General features: G+C 41.1%; 1 protein-coding gene across 1 annotated transcript in view; it reads left to right on the top strand.

The window, feature by feature from the left end:
- clvs2 (clavesin 2) overlaps positions 1-21,883 on the top strand; it is a 71,796-nt gene that overhangs the window by 8,332 nt on the left and 41,581 nt on the right. The window contains exon 2 of the mRNA XM_080193314.1: positions 6,635-6,809. Within this exon, the coding sequence (XP_080049440.1) occupies positions 6,635-6,809 (175 nt within the window). The remainder of the gene's footprint in view (positions 1-6,634; positions 6,810-21,883) is intronic.

The following is a 21,883-nucleotide window of genomic DNA, read 5'->3' as shown; positions in this document are numbered from 1 at the left end:
ATCTTACAAGAAGCATAATATCAATATAACTTAAAGGCTCAGTATCATCACACACATCTCTCATTACATCTTGCCAACCTGTAAAAGACCCATTTATGACTATCCTCTGCTTCCTGTTAGCCAACCAATCTTCCACCATGCCAACATATTACCCCCTTACATTATGAACTTTTATTTTTCAAATACCTTTGATATGGCCCTTCATCAAATGCCTTCTGGAATTCTAAATACAGCACATCCATCAGTTCCTGTTTATCCACACCAGATGTTACTTCCCCAAATAACTCCAATAAGTTGGTTAAACATGCTTTCCCTTGCACAAAGTCATATTGACTTTGCCTGATTAGCTTGAACCTATTCAAGTGCTCTGCTTTAGCTTTTTTTAATAATAGCTTCTAATATTCTGGGTACCCTAAAGGCTGGTACACAGGTAGAGCAAGTAATTAGAAAAACTAATAGAATGTGTTTGTTTATTATGAGGGAAATTGATTACAAAAGTAGGGCGGTTATGCTTGAGCTGTACAGAGCATTGATGAAACAACATCTGGAATATTATGTACAGCATTGGTCTCCTTATTTAAGGAAGGATGTAAATGCATTCAGCGATGGTTTACTAAACTCATTCCAGGAATGGGCAGTTGTCGTATGAGGAAAGGTTGGGGAGGTTAGGTTTTTATTCATTAGGATTTAGAAAAGTAAGAGGTAACTTGATCAAAACCTAAGATCCCGAGGGCTATTGACAAGGTAAATGTGGAGAGGTCGTTTCTTCCTGTCAGAGAATCAAGAACTAGGGGTTGCTGCTTAAAAGTAAGGAGCAGGATTTTCTGCCACATTTGTCCTGCAACTGGAAATTCCCGCCTATAGTCAGTGGACCTTTCCATGGTCTGCCCCTCACCTGCTACGACTCCCATGGTGGGCAGATTTGCCCCTAGGTGTCACTCATTTAAGACGGCAATGAGGAGAATTTTTTTCCTCTCAATCCCTGGAATTCCCGTCTTCAAAAAGCAGTGGGGGCGATTCTCCCATTGTGACCCATAAATTTTCTGGTGGGTCTGGTCGGGAGAATCACGTGTCGGCCATGTCACCAGGTTCGCCCATGCATTTCCAGTGCATGCGCGTCTCTCAGAGCCAGAGGACAGTCGCAGTCAGGACCGCGCTGGAAACCGACTGGAAGAAAGGTAAGTCATTTAAATCTTTTTTAATGCATTGTAAATATATTTTGCATTTGATTATCAGGCCCAACATGCAGCTTGCCAGGCCTGATAACATCTCCCACCCATCAGGAGTACTTCATTTCGGCGGGGTTTAGAGTCGCTCCCCGCATTCAGGGAACTAGCAGGAGACCCCACCTGAGTGAAAGGGGGCAATCGGGGCCTCCCAGGGGGTCAGGTGGTGGGGAGCTGGTGCCCCCTGGGCATGAGCACCCTGGCAGTGCCAGCCTTTCGCTCCTGGCTCTGCCCAAGGGACAAAGTGCCTATGTCCATTGGGCATCGGGTAGTGCCAAGGGGTGGGGCCTACTGTGGGCAGAGCCTAGGGGTGATTGTTAGGGGTGGGGGGTTCCGCTGCCACTCTGCATGGGGATTGGTCTGGGATAGAGAGAGGCCAGCGATTGGGGAGGGCTGGGAGGAGGAGGGGCAGGGGTTGGGTCTGCCTCCTGCCCGGGTGCGGGGGGGGGGGGGGGGGGGTGGTCAGCTTGGGGGTCTTCCAGGATTAGGGAGGTGGGAGGATCGCCACTCCTGGGTGCAGGGAGCTGGACATCGGGGCTGTCCAAGGCAGGGGTGGTCAGGGCTGGCCTGGGAATTGTGGGGATCATGATCGGGCCGTGAGGAGAGCTGAAGGGGCAACCCTGCGGGGGTCCTGGGTTGGCCAGCAAATGGGAAGACTGACAGATCGGGACCACTGCGCATGGGTAGAGTTCCAGAACTGTCAGACTCCGGTGCAAATAGGCCCCGCCCCCTAGGTTTTTAATGAGATTCACGGTTGTGACCTCTGCATTACAGAGTGCGGAGATTCAGGTCTGAAGCTGCACTGAAAAATCAATCACGATCCAGAAAAGTTTTCTCACTAATTCGGCACTTTTAGGAGAATTGTCCCCAGAGTTTTGTGTATTTTTAAGGCAGAGCCAGAGAGATTATTGATTAACAATGGGGTGAAGGGTTATCGGGGTAATCAGCTAAGGTCTTATTGAATGGCTGAGCAGTCTCATGAGAATGAGTGGCCTACTCCAGCTTCCAATTCATATTTTCATATATTCGCACCTATCCTAAAGGATGTGATCGGCTATTGGAATAAAGTGTCCGGGTAATGTTCCTCATCCCTGATGTTCTGTAGTGTCTGCAGTTCAGCCTCCAGCTCAATAACTCAGAGCCAAAGCTCCTGCAGCTGTAAACACTTACTCCAAGTGTGTTTACCCTGGATCACATCAATATCCAGAGGCTCCTGCCTCCTCTAACCGCAGCACATTACCTGCTTTGCACAGAGGTTATAATAAAAGAGCAGGACTTTACTTCTGAGGCTATATAAGGCTCTGGTCAGACCCCATATGGAGTATTGTGAACAGTTTTGGGCCCCATATCTAAGGAAGGTTGTGCAGGCTTTGGAAAGGGTCCAGAGGATGTTCACAAGAATGATCCCTGGAATGAAAAGCTTGTCTGTACTCGTTGGTGTTTAGAAGGATGGGGGGGAGGTGGGGAAATCTTATTGAAACTTACAGGAAAATGTGCAGCCTGGATAGAGTGGACATGGAGAGGATGTTTCCACGAGTAGGAGAAACTAGAACCAGAGGGCACAACCTCAGGCTAAAGGGATGATCCTTTAAAACAGAAATGAGGAGGAATTTCTTCAGCCAGAAAATGGTGAATCTGTGGAACTCTTTGCTGCAGAATGCTGTGGAGGCCAGCCATTGAGTGTCTTTAAGACAGGCATAGACAGGTTATTGATTAGTAAGGGGATCAGGAATAGTGGGGAAAAGGCAGGATGAGAAAAAAATCAGCCATGATTGAATGGTGGAGCAGACTCGAAGGGCCCAGTGGCCTAATTCTGCTTCTATGGTCTTGTGGCATTGCCATCTCCAATATGCATTAATTAATTAATAATTGCTAATTCATTTATAAATCTCTCAAAAGGCTTTGGCACTTTGCGAACTTTACAAAACTGATCAAACTTACAGGTTTTACTAATACTAGGTACTCATTAACCTACTCCTTTTCAGCACCGATGTGGAAATCAAATACTGGAGGTTGAAAAAAAGCACCTCCTCCCTGCTCTTCACTCGGCACATTTTACTTCTTGCAGTAACTCTGACCTAAATCACCTGTATCCCCCTATGTACTGAATTCCCACTTTGAATCAAATTCCCAAATATATTCACTCTTTCTCTACCTCACTCAGGCCGAAGTCTCCCCTCTCTTGACCGTGCCCCCTTTACTGACTTGTTACTTGCCTAATCTGTGACACAGCTCCCCTAACTTTGACAGAAATCTCCAGATGTAACTGAAGACAATTTTACTTGGTCAACAAGGCTGGATGTGCTTTTGCTGTACCTGAATTTGATCCTTGGGTTATAGCTAGGGACATTTTTTTTAGTTTGATCCAATTGTGTGATATTTCCGAGGGCAATTAAGAATCATAGAAACAGAAACTAGGAGCAGGAGTGCTCCAATCAGCCTGCTCCACAATTCATTATGCTCACGGCTGATCATCCAACTCAATAACCTGATCCCATCTTCCCTCCCATTTCATTTGATCCAATTTGTCCCAAGAGCTGTATCTAACTCCTTGAAAACATACAATGTTTTGACCTCAACTGCTTTCTGTGGTAGCAAAATCCACAGGTTTACCACTCACTGGATGAAGAAATTTCTCCTCATCTTAGTCCTAAACGTTTTACCCCATATCCTCAGATTATTACCCCAGTTCTGGATAACCCCACCATCCTTCCTGCATCTATCCTGTCTAGTCCTGTTCACATTTTATAGGTTTTTATGAAATAGAATCATAGAATCCCTACAGTGCAGAAAGAAGCCGTTTGGACCTTTGGGCCTGCACTGGCATCAATCTCACCCATGCCCCATCTATTTACCCTGCTAATCCCCTGATACTAGCGGGCAATTTAGCATGGCCAATCAACCTAACCCACACGTCTTTGGACACTCAGGGATAACTTAGCATGGCCAATCCATCCAATCTGAACCGGGGCCGGAATTGAACATGGGTCCTTGGCACTGTGAGGCAGCAGTGCTAACCACTAAACCCCTTCATTCTTCTAAACTCCATGAATATAATCTTAACTGACCTAATTGATCCTCATATATCCATCCCGCCATCCCAGGAATCAGGCTGGTAAATCTTTGCTGCACTCCCTCTATAGCAAGAATGTCCTTCCTCAGATAAGGAGTCTATAAAGAACAAAGAACAAAGAACAAAAACAGCCCAGGAAACAGGCCCTTTGGCCCAACGAGCCTGCGCCACCATTTTAACACTACCAGTACCCCCCTCCACCCATGACCCTTATCTACTGTTTTATGGCCATCCACATTGAGGGAAACTAATTTAGGGACAACTTATTACTGCCAATCAGCCTAATAGCACATCTTTGGGGTGTGGGAGGAAACCGGAGCACCCGGAGAAAACCCACGCAAGCACGGGGAGAATGCGCAAACTCCCACAGACATTGGCCTAAATCCATGTGTCTGCACAGCAAACAGTGATAGTCACTGAACTGTCATCTTGCCCAGCATCTGGTCCAGTTTAAGCACACACCAACGACATGAAGCACTAGGCCAATCTCGAACAACCAAGAGCAGCCCAAGTACGACCCATCGCGTGTATACCTCATAATATTCCAAGTGTAGCCTCACCAAGGCCCTGTATAATTGCATCAAGACATCCCAGGTCCTGTATTCAAATCCTGTCTCTATACAGGCCAACATTCCATGTGCTTTCTTTACCGCCTGCTGCACCTGCATGCTCATCTTCAGCAACTGAAAGACATCTGAAAGACATGCTGGTTAGATGCATTGACCGGAACAGGCACTACAGTGTGGTGTCTAGGGGATTTTCACAGTAACTTAATTGCAGTGTTAATGTAAACCTACTTGTGACTAACATATAAACTTTACTTTGATGTTTGAGGGCACCCAGGTCTTATTGCATGTTCTCCTCTTAATTTATTGCCATTCAGATAGTAATCTGTCTTCCTGTTTTTGCTGCAAAGTGGATAACCTCACATTTATGCATCTGCCTTGCATTTGCCCACTCACTCAACTTTCCAAATCACATTGAAGATGCAGAGAAGAAGCACATCCAGCATCTTCCTTACAACTCATCCTTTGTATCATCGACAAATTTGGAGATATTACATTTAGTTCCCTCAACCAAATTGTTAGTGTACATTGTGAATAGCTGGGGTTCTAGCAATGATCCCTGCAGTACCCCACTAGTCATGACCTGCCATTCGGAAAATAACCCGTTTATTTCTACCCTTTGTTTCCTGTCTGCCAACCAATTTTCTATTCATCTCAATACACTATTCCTAATCCCATGCGCTTTAATTTTACATGCTAATTTCCCATGTGGGATTTTGCTGAAAGCCTTCTGAAAGTCCTACTAGCTCCTCCTCATCAAGTCTACTATTTATATCCTTGAAGAATTCCAGTAGATTTGTCAAGTATGGTTTCCTTTTTGTAACCCCTGCTGACTCTGTCCATTTCTACCATTGTTTTCCAAGTGCCCTGCTATGAAATCTTTAATGGATTCTTATTTTCCTCACTACTGACATCAGGCTGACTAGTTTATAGTTCCCTTTTTTCTCTCTAATTCCCTTTTTAAATAGTGGGGTTACATTCACTACCCTCCGATCTGTAGGAACTATTTCAGAGTCTATAGAATCTTGGAAGATGATCACGAATGAATCTACTAACTTCCTTAGTTTTCTGGGGGATGTAAATTATCAGGCCTTTATAATTTATTGGCCTTCAATCTCATCAATTTCTCCAACACCATTTCTCTATTAATACTGATTTTCTTTAGTTCCTTCCTCTCCTTGTGCTCCCCTAACATTTCTGATATCTTATTTGTTTCCTCCTTCGTGAAGGCAGAACAAAAGTATGTATTTTTCACCCCCCATTATAAATCAAATACATTGCTGTGGCGTGCACTCACAGGCCAGCTAAGGAAGTCTGGTTTCCTTCACTGATGGACTTCGATGAACCCATTGGGTTTTTGATTTAATGCAATTGCTTCATGCTCACCATCAGCAACATTATTGATACTAGCAGTTTATTCTGGATTTTATTTAATTTTATGAAGCTAATTTGAAGTCCACAAACCTGAATGTGTGGTCTGTGATTATTAGTCCAGACTTCTAGATTACCAGCTCGATAGCATAATACGCTTTCAAATTTAAGTTTTTGTTAGCCAAATGAACTAATTGGCATACCAAGAACATTTTCTGTTTACTATTTTGGCTAAATTAGTATTTCAGTCACCCAGAGAATATGTTATTGATAATATTGGTGACGATTAAGTCCAAATGCTAGAGTTAACCAAACAGTTGTCACAATTCTTTGGCCAAACTTTGTTGTTCATTGTTTAAAAATGTTCTGATTGTTAATGACAGAGTCTCTGTTTACAGGTACACATTAATAGATATTTTACGTGCCATACTGCTATCATTGGAAGCAATGATTGAAGACCCAGAACTTCAGGTGAATGGATTTATTCTGATCATAGACTGGAGCAACTTCACCTTCAAACAAGCCTCTAAACTAACCCCGAGTATGCTTCGGCTGGCTATCGAGGGTCTGCAGGTATAGATGTTTTCTGCTTGTTTAACTGTCATACAGAGATTTCCAGTGTAATTTTTTATTCATATTTGTGAATCAAATACCTGTATTTTGTAGAAAATCTAATATTGCCTAAGATTTTCTTTTGTACGTTATAATTATATTTTGAGAGCAAAACATTTCCTATGCATAATTGGATATTCCCCAGTAGAAACTTGTGCTATTAAGCATATGAAGGACATTGCTTTTTCAGGAAGAAATAATTCAGGTTGAAGTGATTTTATGGAATGAATATACTGCAATACTAATCAAGTTATTCTCATACTTCCTATGTTTTATCTACCCAAGGAATATGTATCCATCTAGCATTATGAATATCCCATTATGTTAAATTAACTCACCAAATATATTTGTGAATAGATTAATTTAAAATAAAAACATTTGCACTGAGAGAAGTTGCTCTAGGATGGGGAATCAACGTGTATATTGCTTAATTTTTACTTGGCATAGGCTGTTCTTTGAAGCTGGGAATTTAGTTCCCGTAACTCGTTTCCCTGAACAACTGAACATTATAAACTGAAACCGAAGGGCCTGTATTGCGCTGTAATGTTCTGTGTTCTGTGTGTGTGTGTGTGAAACAGAATTACATTTGAATGAAGCTATTAGCACCAAATAATCAACTCAAGCAGCATGATCAGATTTAAGCACATTCCCAATAGTCATTTACTATACCAGTTTGTTCACAGAATTTACTTTTGCGTGACCAACAGTCACTGTTTTATTGAATGGCAAAGATTTCCTCTTTATTTTAGAAAAAACTGAAGAAATTCCTATTTTCACCTGAAGTGATGATCCAAAAATGGGGTGGTTTTTGAAATGAAGGATTGCTGAGTATGGGATTCAATGAGAATGGGACTTGAATAGAAAAAACAGTCATTTGTGACATGTTTACATGCACCTTTAATGCTTCCCAATCATCTATTGAGCTATCTAAACAATACAAATTTGAAAAGTTCACAATTGCATTTGAGGATAACATGGCCACAATAGTGGCCTGGTCAGTGAGATCCACATCCCATTAAACAATTCAAAATAATACTTGTGAACAAGAAATACTCAATAAAAAATATTGAAAGCCTAGTTTTCTACTCAAACTTCAGTAGGCTGGTAAAATCTGCAAAGGATTGTTACAAACTGAATTTTTAATGGGAGAAGGCAACTCCAGGGTGTTAAAGTGACAAAGGTGAGATTTAGTGGACCCATTTGCCGTGGGTGCAAATTTCATTCTGGCTGCTAAATCTGGCGAGAGGGCCACTATGCAATTTGTGCCAGTGAGATTTTGGTTTGAGATCTTTCCATCCCCCACTGGTGATGTAATCAAGGTATGACCATCCCCCACTGGTGATGGGATTAGGATGTGAACCTGATTTTCATGAATTTAAACCAATTTAGTTACAACTAAATGGCTTTATGCTGTAGCATCCAGTCCTGTGGAGTGTGACATCACAGGGGTGCAATTCACAGCTGGTTTTAGAAATTGAAAAGCATTCGAGATGACTGTACTGGGTTTGCGGACATTTCTGGAGGTCTCGGGGGTTGAGTGCCATGGCTAGGGATTGCAACCTGGCAGTGTTAGGGGGCATTTGTCAGGGCCATTGAGTTAGGCACTATCAACGGTCACCCTCCTTCACTCTGGATACTTCCCTTAGTGTGTGGTGGGGGTAAGGGGACATGTGCAGAATAAAGTGCAGAGAAGAGGAGAGAGAGAGCCCTCCAACTTCCATGGGATGGGGGAGAGCTGTGAGGTGGCTACCCTGAAGCTTGTGGGGATGGGTCCTCCATTGCTATGGAGGGGGCGTGGGAAGGAGTTTTTTTTTGTCAATCAGAGTGCCCTTTAAAGATGGCACCCTGATCTCTCTGGACTCAGCCTTGCCAGCAGTATCAGGCCCCACCTTGCCACAATGACGGTGTAGATCATGCTTACTGATTTCTTTTTTTGACAAGTGTCAGAAGATCTGGCTGTGTTTCTGGGGAGAAACACACTGTTTTTCAGTGAGAACTTGACCCTTTGCCACTTAGAGGAAATATGTGGCTGAGAGAGTAGCAGAGAGCTGATTACTTGATAGAAATTCCAGAAGAAGCATACAGAGAGTGTAGAAGTGGAGGATAAAAGAGGACAAAGTGAGGGACAGAGGTGGGAGGGATGCTAGCAGTTGGAAAAGGAACACTCCTAGTCTTTCTGGCCCCCAAACAGTGCTGCTAAGACACTTACCTCCTCTTCACTGCTGGCATAAACATGGTAAAAATAAAACATTTTTAAAAATGGAAGCACACAGTTTCCTTAAAATACTTTAGTGACTGATCTACCTCATGAGAGCAGGTTAATCACCTGACCTACTGTTTGACACCATTAAAACCAAAAAAAAAATCAGTTTGAAGGCAGATTGGGGTCAAGTTGTACTTCTTTTTGTTTTTAACACTAGCAGTGAAACTTGCAACTTTATGGGGGATTAAAACTGGTAATATTGGATCAGCTGTTCACTTTGCACCACACATAATTTTCCTTTTCTATGCAGAGCATTATGAATGGCCAATTTGCACACCACCATTTTAGTGACACCCCAAGTCTGCATTCAACAGTTATTTGCTCTAGAAACATTGGGCGGAATCCTCCTATTTTGAGACTAAGTGCTGTGGCAGGGGTGAGAAGGTGGATTGTTTTCCGCTGTGTCAGCCAATGGGAAAACATGCCACACACTCCAGTCCTGACCCCATTGATTATGCACCTGTTGTATTCAGTGGCAGGACAGGGCAGGATTTGCCTTCATGTCCAGGTGCCATATTGAAAAGTGGCCAACATCGTTGACCCACTTTCAGAAAGAAGTTGGACCACTTGAAGATAGGTCTCTGGGAACACTCTGAGACCAGAAGATGGACTTCCTGAATGTGGAATGTGGGACTGAGCCACGACAGATCAGCCATGATCTTATTGAATGGCAGGGCAGGCTCGAAGGCCTAGTTGGCCTACTCCTGCTCCTATTTCTTATGTTCTTATGTTCTTATGTTCTGAGAGTGAGGATGAATCTCCACGAAGATTCGGAGGCTGTAAGACGGACAACTAATCAGGGCAATTAATCTGGAGGTTCTACTTGCAGATGCACACCTAACCCACTGCTGTGATGTTCCATGTTCCAGGGTTGCAAGCTGCCTCTATCCTAAATTCTGGAAGCAGCCCCATGCATTGTTATGATGATGTGGTGTGGTTGGTGAAGGATCAGCTGGTTCAATATTTGTCACATCCAACTTCAGTCCATTTGGAGAATAGTTATGAAGAGCAGCCATGGCAATATTCTTTATAAATGCCCAGTATTCCTTGTTTGCAGAGCCCAGTGAACATTGCAAGGAAATATAATAATGGCATGTGTGGTGATTTACTGTCAGTGTCAGTTTTGTCCAGTTATTCAAGCCCTGTTCATGGAACAGGGCTTTGAAAGCAATAATCCTATAGCAGAGGCAGTAAAGGAGACATCTGCTACCAATCTAGGTTCATCAGGATTTGTTATTGATAATGAAATTAAGCTTTTTGAATCCCCTGCAATTGAGTAGTTGGCAGTGTATTCATCGACTGGTAGTGACCTTTCATCCTGTAAGATAATGGTTTGTACTGTGATAGTCAATAGTATTAAAAGAAGTATCAATAATAATTTGTAATATTGACTGATACAATTGGGAAAACACTTACAGCAAAACCCATTTACAAGTACCAAAGATGGTGAACTGAGCTCCCTAAAGCATTGCTCGTGTCTAAATGGCTGATTATTTCTGGGCCATCCGCTGGATGTATTTGGAGTTACTCAGAAATGGTGACTGACCCCATGCATTGGGGCAGTATATCCTTCGGTATTACCCAGTGCTGTGATGAGATTTCAAATCTTCTTGAGTAGAATCACTGCCTAAAATTCGGATTTAAATACTCTCCTTTTGATTTTCTCCCAAATTGTGTAATTGTATGCAAGTATTTTTAAATGTTTAATAATGATTTATATAACACTTTTAATGTATAAACCACCCCAAGGCAAATCAAATAAAAATAGAATAGGTAGGAAAGGTACCCAGAGAGGTCAATTAGAGGAGATTTTTGAAGAGGGGAAGATGGTGATGGGTAAACATTCATAAATGTAAATTTACTCTTTCTTGCTCTTTTAATTAACATTTTTTTGGATTAGTATGATCTACAAATATTTAGTAGGTTTGAAACAAAATGTCCATTGGTGTTTACTACTGAAGTGTGCCATTGCTGGTCTATATTTACTTATTTCTTCACTAAGAAGATAAAATAGTGATGAAATAAAATACAGTCCATCAGGAAATTCTCCACAATTCAAGTGGTTTTATAGCAGCTCTGTCAGCTTCTCTGTGAGAATTCATGAGCTCAGATTGACGTTGTTGGATGGGAACAACCCACTGGTTTGATTGTCTTGCCTGGTTACAAACAATACAGGAAAGAATCCTTTCTTGCATTACAAAGAAAACCCTCTTATTGATTGACCTTTCAGACTCAGATGTGTGTACGTCGTTTTATTTTGTTTCAATGGCAAAGTACTTGCATAAAAGCTCGTTTGATTCATTTGATTGCTTTTGTTCATGCATGGTACAATTTTCTAACTGGTGCAAAGCTTTATGCATCCATCACGATGGTTAGCAAGCTAGCTGTCAGCCATGAGATAAAAAAAATGCATTGGAAAGAAAAAAATGGCAAATAAGATTGGAGAGTGGAGAGACCTATTGTGAGGAGAAACAGAGTGAGAGGCCAACAGAAAAGAGTGGAAGAAACGGTGGCAATCAGTGAAAGCAGAAAGAGAGTGGGACAAATGACATCAGGGATTTAGTGAGAGTGAAGATAGCAGGGACACAGTGAGAGCAGAGAGCACAGGAGAACTGATAACAAGGGCAAAGTGAGAGCAGAGAGCAAGGGGAAATGATAGCAGACACAATGAGAGCAAAAAGCACAGGAGAACTGATAGCAGAGACATCAGGGGCGATCTTATCTTCTGTGGTTGAGATGATTGAAGCAGACATGTCAGCAACGTTTAACATTTATCTGGATAGACACATGAACAGATGGGAAATAGAGGGATACAGGTGGTTGGTTTAGATAGGGTAACATGATTGGCGCAGGCTTGGAGGGCTGAAGGGCCTGCTCCTGTGCTGTACTGTTCTTTGTTCTCGCCCCACTGGCTGATGGGCAGAGCGAGCTGGTAAGGCAGCAAGTGAGGCAAAATTTTGGGTTTAGTGTTAAGGAACAGAAGGGGAGCTGTAATATTCCTGGGAGATCTTGTATCCAGCTCCAAACAATGAGGAGGTAAATGAGCAAAATTTGTTAGCAATTTCCATACAAATATGTCAATTAGAAGCAGGCGTAGGCCAATAGGTCCCTTGAACCTGCTCAGCCTTTCAATAAGATCATGGCTGATCTGATTGTGGCCTCAACTTCACATCCTGCCTATTTCAGGTAACCTTTGACTCCCTTGTTAGACAAGAGTCTGTTTACCTCTGCTTTAAAAATATTCATATTCATTGATCCAATCTCCACTGCTCTCTAGGGAAGAAAGTTTCAAAATTCATAACACTCCGAATGGAAATAATCTTCTCAACTCCAACTTAAATTGAAGACCCTTATTTTTTTAATAGAGTTCCCTGAGTTTTAGTCTGTCCACAGGTGGAAGGATCCTTTCAACATCCACCTTTCAAGTCCCCTCAGGAACTTACAAGTTTCAATAAAATCACCTCTCAATCTCCTGAATTCCAATGAATACAGACCCAACTTATCCCATCTATCTTCGTAAGGTAACACCCCCAATCCCAGGTTTCAGTCAAGTGACCCTTGTCTGAAATGCCTCGAATGCGTTTATACCCTTCCTTAAATAGGGAGACCAAAACTGTACACAGCACTTTAAAATTAGTCTCACAAATGCCCTGTACAATTGTAGCAAAACAATATTGCATTCTCCTTGCAATTTGCCTTCCTAATCACTTGCTGTGCCTGCATATTAACTTTTCCTGATTCATGTACTAGGGCATCCACCAGATCCCTCTTTGCCTCAAGTTCTGCAATCTCTCTCAATTTAAATAATATGCTGCTTTTCTATTCTTCGTGTCAAAGTGAACAAGTTCACATTTTTCCACATTATACTCTGAAGACCTGTATTGTTATTTAAGAAAGGGAGAGGAATAAATCAGGCTCCAAGCCAATCAGACTCCAAGTCAATCAGCCTAAAGTTTATGGTGGGATAGTTATGAGAGACCATTATAAGGATAAATAATTTTATTTGGGAAGGCATGGGTTGTTTAGGAATTAACAGTCAGCCTAGATTTGTTGAAGAAAAGTCATGTTTAACTCACTTTGGTAGCAAAAAAGGGGCTTGATGCAATGCAGTAGACGATGCACATTTGGACTTTCAGAAGACATTTGCAAAGTGCCACTCCGGAGGCATGTTAAGAAGGTGGAAGTCAATGGAAATTTAGGGAAAGTGACAATATAGATGCAAAATTGGCCCAGTGACTGGAAGGGGAGCGTGATGATGGTGGAAGTTTTTCAGATTGGGAGGTGTTTCCCAAGGTTCAATTTTGGTTTCATGGCTGTTTTCACTTTTTATAAGCGATTTAGATTTGAATGGAGCAGCATTATGGAGTTTGCGGGTGATATAAAACTTGGCAATGTAATAGGTAGTGATGAGAAAAGTTGCAGACATTGGGATAATGCAGGTCACCTCTTAAACGTTTTGATTCCAAGAACAGTCTTAACCTTTCCAATTTCTGGTTAAACAAAAAGTAGTTTATTTGCTAGTCACAAGTAAGGCTTACATTAACACTGCAATGAAGTTACTGTGAAATTTTTCTAGTCGCACCTGTTTGGGTCAGTGTTATAACCGACACGTCTTTCAGGCTGTGGGAGGAAACAGGAGCACCTGGAGGAAACCCACGCAGACATGGGGAGAACATGCAAATTCCACACAGATGGTGACTCAAGCTGGGAATCAAACCTAGGTCCCTAGTGCTGTGAGGCAGCAGTGCTAACCACTTTGCCACTGTGCAGTGAGAAGCATGGAGATCATAATGCAGAAGTATGAAGTGATGCATTTTGGAGGATTAACATAGAAATACAGGGCACAATGGCATACATTTAAGATCATCATTCAAAGAATGAAAGAAAGGCAGAGGGTTGTTAAATCAGAGTGTTCTTTTCCAGAGAACAAAATAGCTTTTATGAAGGATAAAAGAAAAAGAAAAGAAAACGAAAGTGGTTAAGGGATGGGCTAAGGGAATCAAGAGAAATGGAGATAGAGCCGGAACATGAAGTTGATATAAATAATCAATCATGATCCCGTTGAATGGTACCAAATCAGGCTTTAGATGACCTATTGCTGCTTTATTTCTTATAGTTTTATGTTCCTATAGCTCTCTGCACCAAGCCAGTGGACCACATGATGATTTCCTGGGTCATATATACTGAGATAAATGAACATGTGAAATTATAAGGTTTATTTCATGCATTAAAAAAAACTGAGTTATAAATCAATCTCCCACTTACGCCATTCTATTCACATCAAAAATAGCTGGCTTTATGAATTATAAGTTCATTAATTTGTTTGAGTATGTGGCCTGCTATCAAGACTGTGTTCACTTTAGAATTACCAGCAGGATCAGGCGGAGTCAGAGCTGTCAGCAAGAGTCAGTTCAGGGCAGCGTACTGCAATCAATCTATGTATTGAGGGCACTATATTCCTGTCTGCTGTTCAGACTTTACGGAGTCTTTATCTGGCACATTTCATTAAGCTTTGGTCATTTCATAGATGAATAATCCAATACTCACTATTTATGACAGTAATGTTTCAATCATGCTACAGGACAAATGTGAAATTAATAATACCAGTTTCATATCTGGTTGATTTTTCTGTCATTTCTGTTTTTTTAATTTGTTTTGGATAAAATCAGCCAAAGTAGAAATTAAAGCATCCATCATTTTCACTGTTACCTATTAAACCCAACCAAATGTAAGATCCAATCACCTTAATTCCTGTCAGTTTATTTTTTTCTACCAATCATTTCATAGAATAGCATAAACATAACAGCACAAAAACAGGCCACTTGGGTCAACTTGCCTAGGACTGAAAATATATTCTCTACATCCTAGCCTATCAAACTTTTCATATTTGGAAGTGTTCTATTAGATCACCCCTGTCCTCCCTTTGCCAGCCCTATTCAGTTATTGCGTCTTCACAATGTGGAGACCAGAATTGTTCACAATCCTCCTTCGTACGGTCAAACCAATGTTCTACAGAGATTTAACATAATCTCTCTGCTTTTCAACTCTATTCCTCTACAAATGAATTCCAATATTTTGTTTGCCTTTTTACTGCATTATTGACTTGTCCCTTTACTTTTAGTGATTTCTGTGTCTGTACCCCTAATTTTCTTAGCGCCTCTCTCCCATTCCTTTTTTTTTCCAATGTGTATATAACCTCCTTATTCCTGCAGCCAAAATTAACTGCTTCACACTGAGCTATTGTGAACTTCATTTGTCATTTAAAGCAGAGGGGAATAACTTATATTGCTCAGCATGCCATAACTGCTGCAAACACATCAAATGATAACATTGTTGCTGATATCATCATTAAGAGTGGGAAAATATGAGTTTTAACAGTGGGGAGCCAGTTAATGAAGATATGCTAAACTCCAGTGGTTATCACCAAACACAGGAACAGCCGCCAAGAGATGGAGAAAAAAAAATGCTTCAGAATTATAGTAAGGAGAATTATCTCAGATAAATAGCAAAAATCTGGAAATTGCTGTCTGCATTATGAATGGCCAAACACTTACATGTTCATATGGTGCTTCTCGATCCACTGTGACCTTTGTTAAAATAGGACACAATAATAAATTAAGTATGAGTTGATGCATTAAGTATTCTCCATTTACTAGCAGCAATGGAAACAGCCACATGTTGCAAAAAAATGCTGAAAAAAAGGATGTCCTGAATAGACTTGAAGTCTACCTGCTATTTATCCTAATTAACATTTTCCAACATTTGGAATGTTTATCTGTCTCAAGGAGAACGATTTTCTTGTCCTGCACCTGGACCTACTGGATCACCTGGTCACAACACATAGTGGACCATTACATGAATCTTTTAAGTGTGTCTGATCCCCAGTTTTCCTCTGTGCTCTGCACTCAATAATTCAATCTGGCCTTGGAACAGAGAAACCTGTCCCATGTCTGCATCGATAGCATTTATTACGTTCAGTTTCTTTTAGCTGGTATGTTGAATGGCAACTGAAGATTTAATGCAATGTTGATAATCAGTCATGCAGATAGTTGTTCCTGGAATGCTCACATGAAGTTTCACTCTCTCACTTTGAGAATTGTTCATTGTTTTTCTGACACATAGACGAGATTCTGGATCTTCTCCTATCTTTTACAGCCATCTATTTGGTTGGCTATCTTGACAATGTCCTTTCATTATTTTATTTAGTGAAATAATTAGAGGTGTTTGCTGTATATCTTGTGACATCCAATTGAAATTGAAGTGCCGTAATCTTTGCATCAGATTGCCTTAATGTTTTGAGCAGTGATTGTTTGCAAGGTCGATGAAAATGGAGTAAGGGGCTTAAAATTGAGATTTTTGTATTTACTAATGTGTGATCTGTAAGGTCAATATTGCATCATACGCCAGCAATCGATCTAATTGTGATTGCATGGTGGCAAATGTGATAGATTTCTTAATTTCACAATAGCATCTGTAAGATGTCATAGTATTACAGTGTGAATTTGCCTTCACAGTACATTTCATGGGGTGGCATGGTGGCACACTGCTTCACGGTGCCAGGGACCTAGGTTCGATTCCCAGCTTGGGTCACTGCCTATGTGGAGTCTGCACATTCACCCCATGTCTACATGGATTTCCTTCGGATGCTCCAGTTTCCTCTTGCTTCCTCTTAACCTGCACATCTTTCTTTTCCGAAAGACATGCAGGTTAAGTGCATTGGCCATGCTAAATTCCCCCTCAGTGTACCCGAACAGGTGCCGGAGTGTGGCAACTAGGGGATTTTCACATTGACTTTGTTGCAGTGTTAATATAAACCTACTTGTGACACCAATAAATAAACTTTAAACTTTAAAAACAGTTGTAAACTGTTAATATATTGTTTCAGTTCGGGTTTCCTGAGATCACATATTTCCAATTTTTAGACCATTCTGTTTGCTTTATTGTAATGTTATGGACCGTGCTGCATATAAATTTTGGAAGGATCTGACAGTATCTCTAGTCACTTAAGGTCAGACCATTTAATCATTTTGAGAATTATAATGCTGACAGAATTAGGCACAGTCATGGTAGCCGTGTTGTGATTGCAGGCTGCACAGTCATAAAACGAACACTGAGAAATTCAGGGTGTTGCTATCTCTCACACAGTGAAATAGATGCTTTTTTCAGTCATGTCAGAATGTTTGAATCCAGTAGGGTAGAGAGGTGAAAAAGTAGGAAGGAAAGCAATAGTGATGGACAGGATTATCAAAAACAAACAGAAGATTCAGGAAATGTGCAGAAAGAGGAATAAATAAATCTGAGAAAAATAGGAATCATAGAACCAGTCAGATGGTAAAGGGAAAATAACTAAAGCAAACCAAATTACATATGAAGAAAAGGCACAGACAGAAAATCGGGCAATGTGCACTGACCTCCACATGTGAAGCTCAGCCTCAGGAATGCTACTTTGTAAAATCTACCTGATAGTCAAACAACAAAGATAGAGATCTGGACAACAGCAATCAAGACGTTTTCTTATTTCTTTCTTCATAGTTAATTTTTTCATATGTATTCTTTCTGTCTTTTCTTTTTCCTTTAACATTACCCATTCTGCTTCTCCCAGTATTATAATCATTGTTCGTGCAGTTACCCTCCCCCTGTCCTTTATTTAGCTTTGTTGTGAATCAGTCCTGCCTGCTCTAGTCAGTCATTGTAATCTCCCCAGACAGGGGAAAAAGTAGCTAGAATATCAAGTAATTGAATTAATCTGTATAAAGGAGGGTAAGACAGGGGAATGAACAATGAAAACACTTTAAAGAAAGAGGAATGTTTGAAGAATAAAATTGTTATAATAAGTTTAATAAAAAAAAGGAAAGGCAATAGTAAACTTGGCTTCAAATTGAATATTTTCAAACGTTCATACTGCAGTTGCAATTTAATTCTCCCATTTTGTCAAAGTTTCCTACATGTTTTATAATGTGAATTATAAAATATATTCCTCCAGTGGTCCTCAGCATCTCAGATGCCAGCTTCCAGCCAATACGATTCATTCCACATAATATCAGGTAACGGTTGGAGGCACCGAATGATGCAAAGACAATGGGCCCTGATAACATCTGGCAACAGTACTGAAGACTTGTGCTCCAAAACTTGCCACTCCCCTAGTCAAGCTCTTCCAGTACAGTTACAACATTGGCTGTACAACGGTGTGAAAAATTGCCCAGGTATGTCCTGTACTCAAAAAGCAGGACAAATCCAACCCAGCCAATCAGTCTACTGTCGATCATCAGCAAAGTGATGCAAGGCATCATCAACAGTGCTATCAAGCAGCACCTGCTCAGCAATAACCTGCTCAGTGACGCCCAGTTTGGATTTCGCCAGGGTCACTCAGCTCCTGACCTCATTACAGCCTTGGTTCAAACTTGGACAAAAGAGCTGAATTCCAGAGATGAGGTGAGAGCGACAGCCCTTGACATCAAGGCCACATTTGACCCACTGTGACATCAAGGAGTCCTAGCGAAACTGGAATCAATGGGTATCAGGGGGCAAACGTCTGCTGTTTGAAGTCATACCTAGTGCGTAGAAAGATGGTTTTGGAGGGTCAGTCATCTCAGGTTCAGGATGTCTCTGCGTGAGTTCCTCAGGGTAGTGTCCTAGATCCAATCATCTTCAGCTGCTTCATTTAATGACCTTCCCTCCGTGGTAAGTGGGGATGTTCAGTGATGATTGTACTATGTTCAGCACCACTCATGACTCCTAAGATACTGAAGCAGTCCATGTTCAAATGTAACTAGATCTGGACAATATCCAGGCTTGGCTAATAGTGGCAAGTAACATTCGTGCCACACAAATGCCAGGCAACGACCATCACTAATAAGAGACACTCTAACCACTGCCCATTGACATTCACTGAATTTCCCATTGTCAACATCCTTGGGGTTATCATTGACCAAAAATTCAATTGGACTCGCCGCATAAACACAGTGGTTACAAGAGCAGGTCAGAGGCTAGGAATACTATGGTGAGTAATTCACCTCCTAATGCCCCAATGTCTATTCACCATCTACAAGACACACGAAAGGAATATGATGGACGCCTACAGCTCCAACAACACTCAAGAAGCTTGACACCATCCAGGACAAAGCAGCCTGCTTGTTTGGCACCACATCCACAAACATCCACTTGCTCCACCACTGACGCTCAGTAGCAGCAGTGTACTATCTACAAGGTGCACTGCAGCAATTCACCAAAGATCCTTAGACAGCACCTTCCAAACCCCCAAACACTTCCATCTAGAAGGACAAGGACAGTAGATACATGGGAACACTAACACCTGCAAATTCCTCTCCAAGCCACTTACCATCATGAGTTGGAAATATATCACCATTTTCTCGCAGTCGCTGGGTCAAAATCCTGGAATTCCCTCCCAAATGGCATTGTGGGTCAATTCACAGCACATGGACTGCAGCGATTCAAGAAGACAGCTCACCAATACCTTCTCAAGGGCAACGAGGAATGAGCAATAAATGCTGGCCAGCCAATGATGTCCATGTTCCACAAATAAATAAAAAAATTACTTAAACCATAGTTGAGACAGAAAATTCCAAGCTAAATTACATATTGTAGGAAAGTAATTCTTGTGGAATAACTGAGTTGGCTACTGCTTATGTGTCTTCAACAATCTTAATTTTGTGAGTTAAGGAAGGACTTTTGCAAAACAGTTAAGACCCCAGAGACCTTTAGAAATAGTGAGTGGAACATAGATATGGAAGTGCCTCCCCCATTTTCAGCTGATATCACTTTTTCCAGTAGGGAAAGGGAGAGTGATGAGAATTGCATGGGTATGAAACAAGAGACTATAGACCACTGCCTGCTAGACCTGTGGTCAAAGGTATTTCTCTGCTTAAATATTTCCACAAGGGACAGGTTGTTCGGCACAGTCCAACTACTTGGAGCATTTCACAGCAGCGTGAGCAGACCCATCATTCACAACACAGGTCAAACCTCAGCACATTGTGACACATACTTGCAGACCGAGGATTTACACAGAGTTAGATGTAGACACATAAAGATAGCCATCAGGATTAGGATGATGTTAAGCACGTTTCTCCGTCGCCCTTTTTATCTAGACGTTTATAAACAGCACTGCACTCTGCAGAACATATGGGTGGGATTTTCCAGCTGCGCTCACCCCAAAGGGTCAATGGACCTTTGCATGGCCTGCCCCCCACCTGCTACGATTCCTATGGCCGGCAGGATGGGAAAATTTTTCCCAATGTGAAACAGCTTACTCTTCACAATGGCCGTCATTGACCATTATCCTCTGTTTCCTTTTACTAAGCCAACTTTGGATCCAATTCACCACATCAGTCTGTATCCCATGGACTTTTACTTTTTTGACCAGTCTGCCATCTGGCACCTTGTCAAATGCCTTATAATAGCAATGTAGACAACATCCATTGCACTGCCCTCATCAATCCTCCTTGTCACTTCCTCAAAGAATTCAATCAAATTTGTAAGACATGACCTTCCCTTCAGAAGGCTATGCTGACTATCCCTGACTATTCCGTGTCTTTCAAAGTGACAGTTTATCCGATCTCTCAGGATTTATTCTAATAATTTTCTACCACTGACATAAGACCAAATGGCCTACAATTGTTTGACATTTCATTCATACACTTCTTAAACAATGGAATGACATTCGCATTCTTCCAGTCCTCTGGCACTTCCCCTGCATCTGGAGAAGATTGAAAAATCCTCAGAGCATTTGCTATTTCCTCCCTGACCTCCTTCAACATCCAGCCTTGGTGACTTATCCATTTTTAAAGATTCCAACTCCTCTAACACTTCTTTTCTTGTTACGATTATTTTATCAATATTTCTCACTGCTCCCCTTGGATTACTATATCCACATCATTCCTTTCCTTTGTGAATACAGGGACAAAAATTAATTTAAAAACTTTTCCCATATCCTCTGCATCTTCATACATGTTGCCTTCTTCATCTCTGATAGGTGCCACTTTTTCCTTAACTATCCTTTTGCTCTCTATAGTGGTAAAACATCTTAAGGGTTTCCTTAATCTTGCTTGCTAATATTTTTTCATTTCCTCTCTTTGATTTCTTTATTTTGTTTTTACTTAATCCCTGTACTTTCTACTCTCCTCTAGGCAATTGTATTGAGCTTCTTGTAACTATCAGAAACTTTATTTTTCTGTTTAATCTTTCCCTGTATTTTATTTGGAAACCATGGACGTCAACTTTTAGTAATACCATTCTTATTTTTGGAGGGGACATGCCTGTTTTGTACCCTAAGAATTTCATTCATTAGTGCTTCCCACTGATTTACCACTAATTTATCCTTTAATAGGATGTCCATTCTGCAACAGCCAAATCACTTCTTAGTTTTGTAAAATTTGTCTTCAGATAAAGAGCCTTTAATTTGTTTTTTTTCCATTTTTCTCTACTCTGGCCTTATTTTCTGGTGAATTCTTATGTTTGAATGCTCTGTCCCATTCTATTACGCTCTGGTTATCATTACCAATATTGCTACTTTGTATTATCCTTTATCTTTAACTTTTCAAATCTCCCTTCATGTGAATCCTCCCCACAACTATTTACTTTAAAGCCCTCTCTAAAGTACTAATTAAATGACTCAGCTGCAGGCTGTCTCAACAGTATAGCTCACTCTTTCCCCTGTACTGATGAACCATGAATTGAATTTAACCCATTTAACCCACACCAATCTTTGAATCATGTATTTAACTCTCTAACCTCATTTATCCTATCCCAATTT

This window comes from Carcharhinus amblyrhynchos, chromosome 7, assembly GCF_965287045.1.
Source record: "Carcharhinus amblyrhynchos chromosome 7, sCarAmb.v2.hapA, whole genome shotgun sequence".
Lineage (NCBI taxonomy): Eukaryota > Metazoa > Chordata > Chondrichthyes > Carcharhiniformes > Carcharhinidae > Carcharhinus > Carcharhinus amblyrhynchos.
The sequence above is the reverse complement of the archived record's forward strand: the minus strand, read 5'-3'. Positions and strand labels throughout refer to the sequence as shown.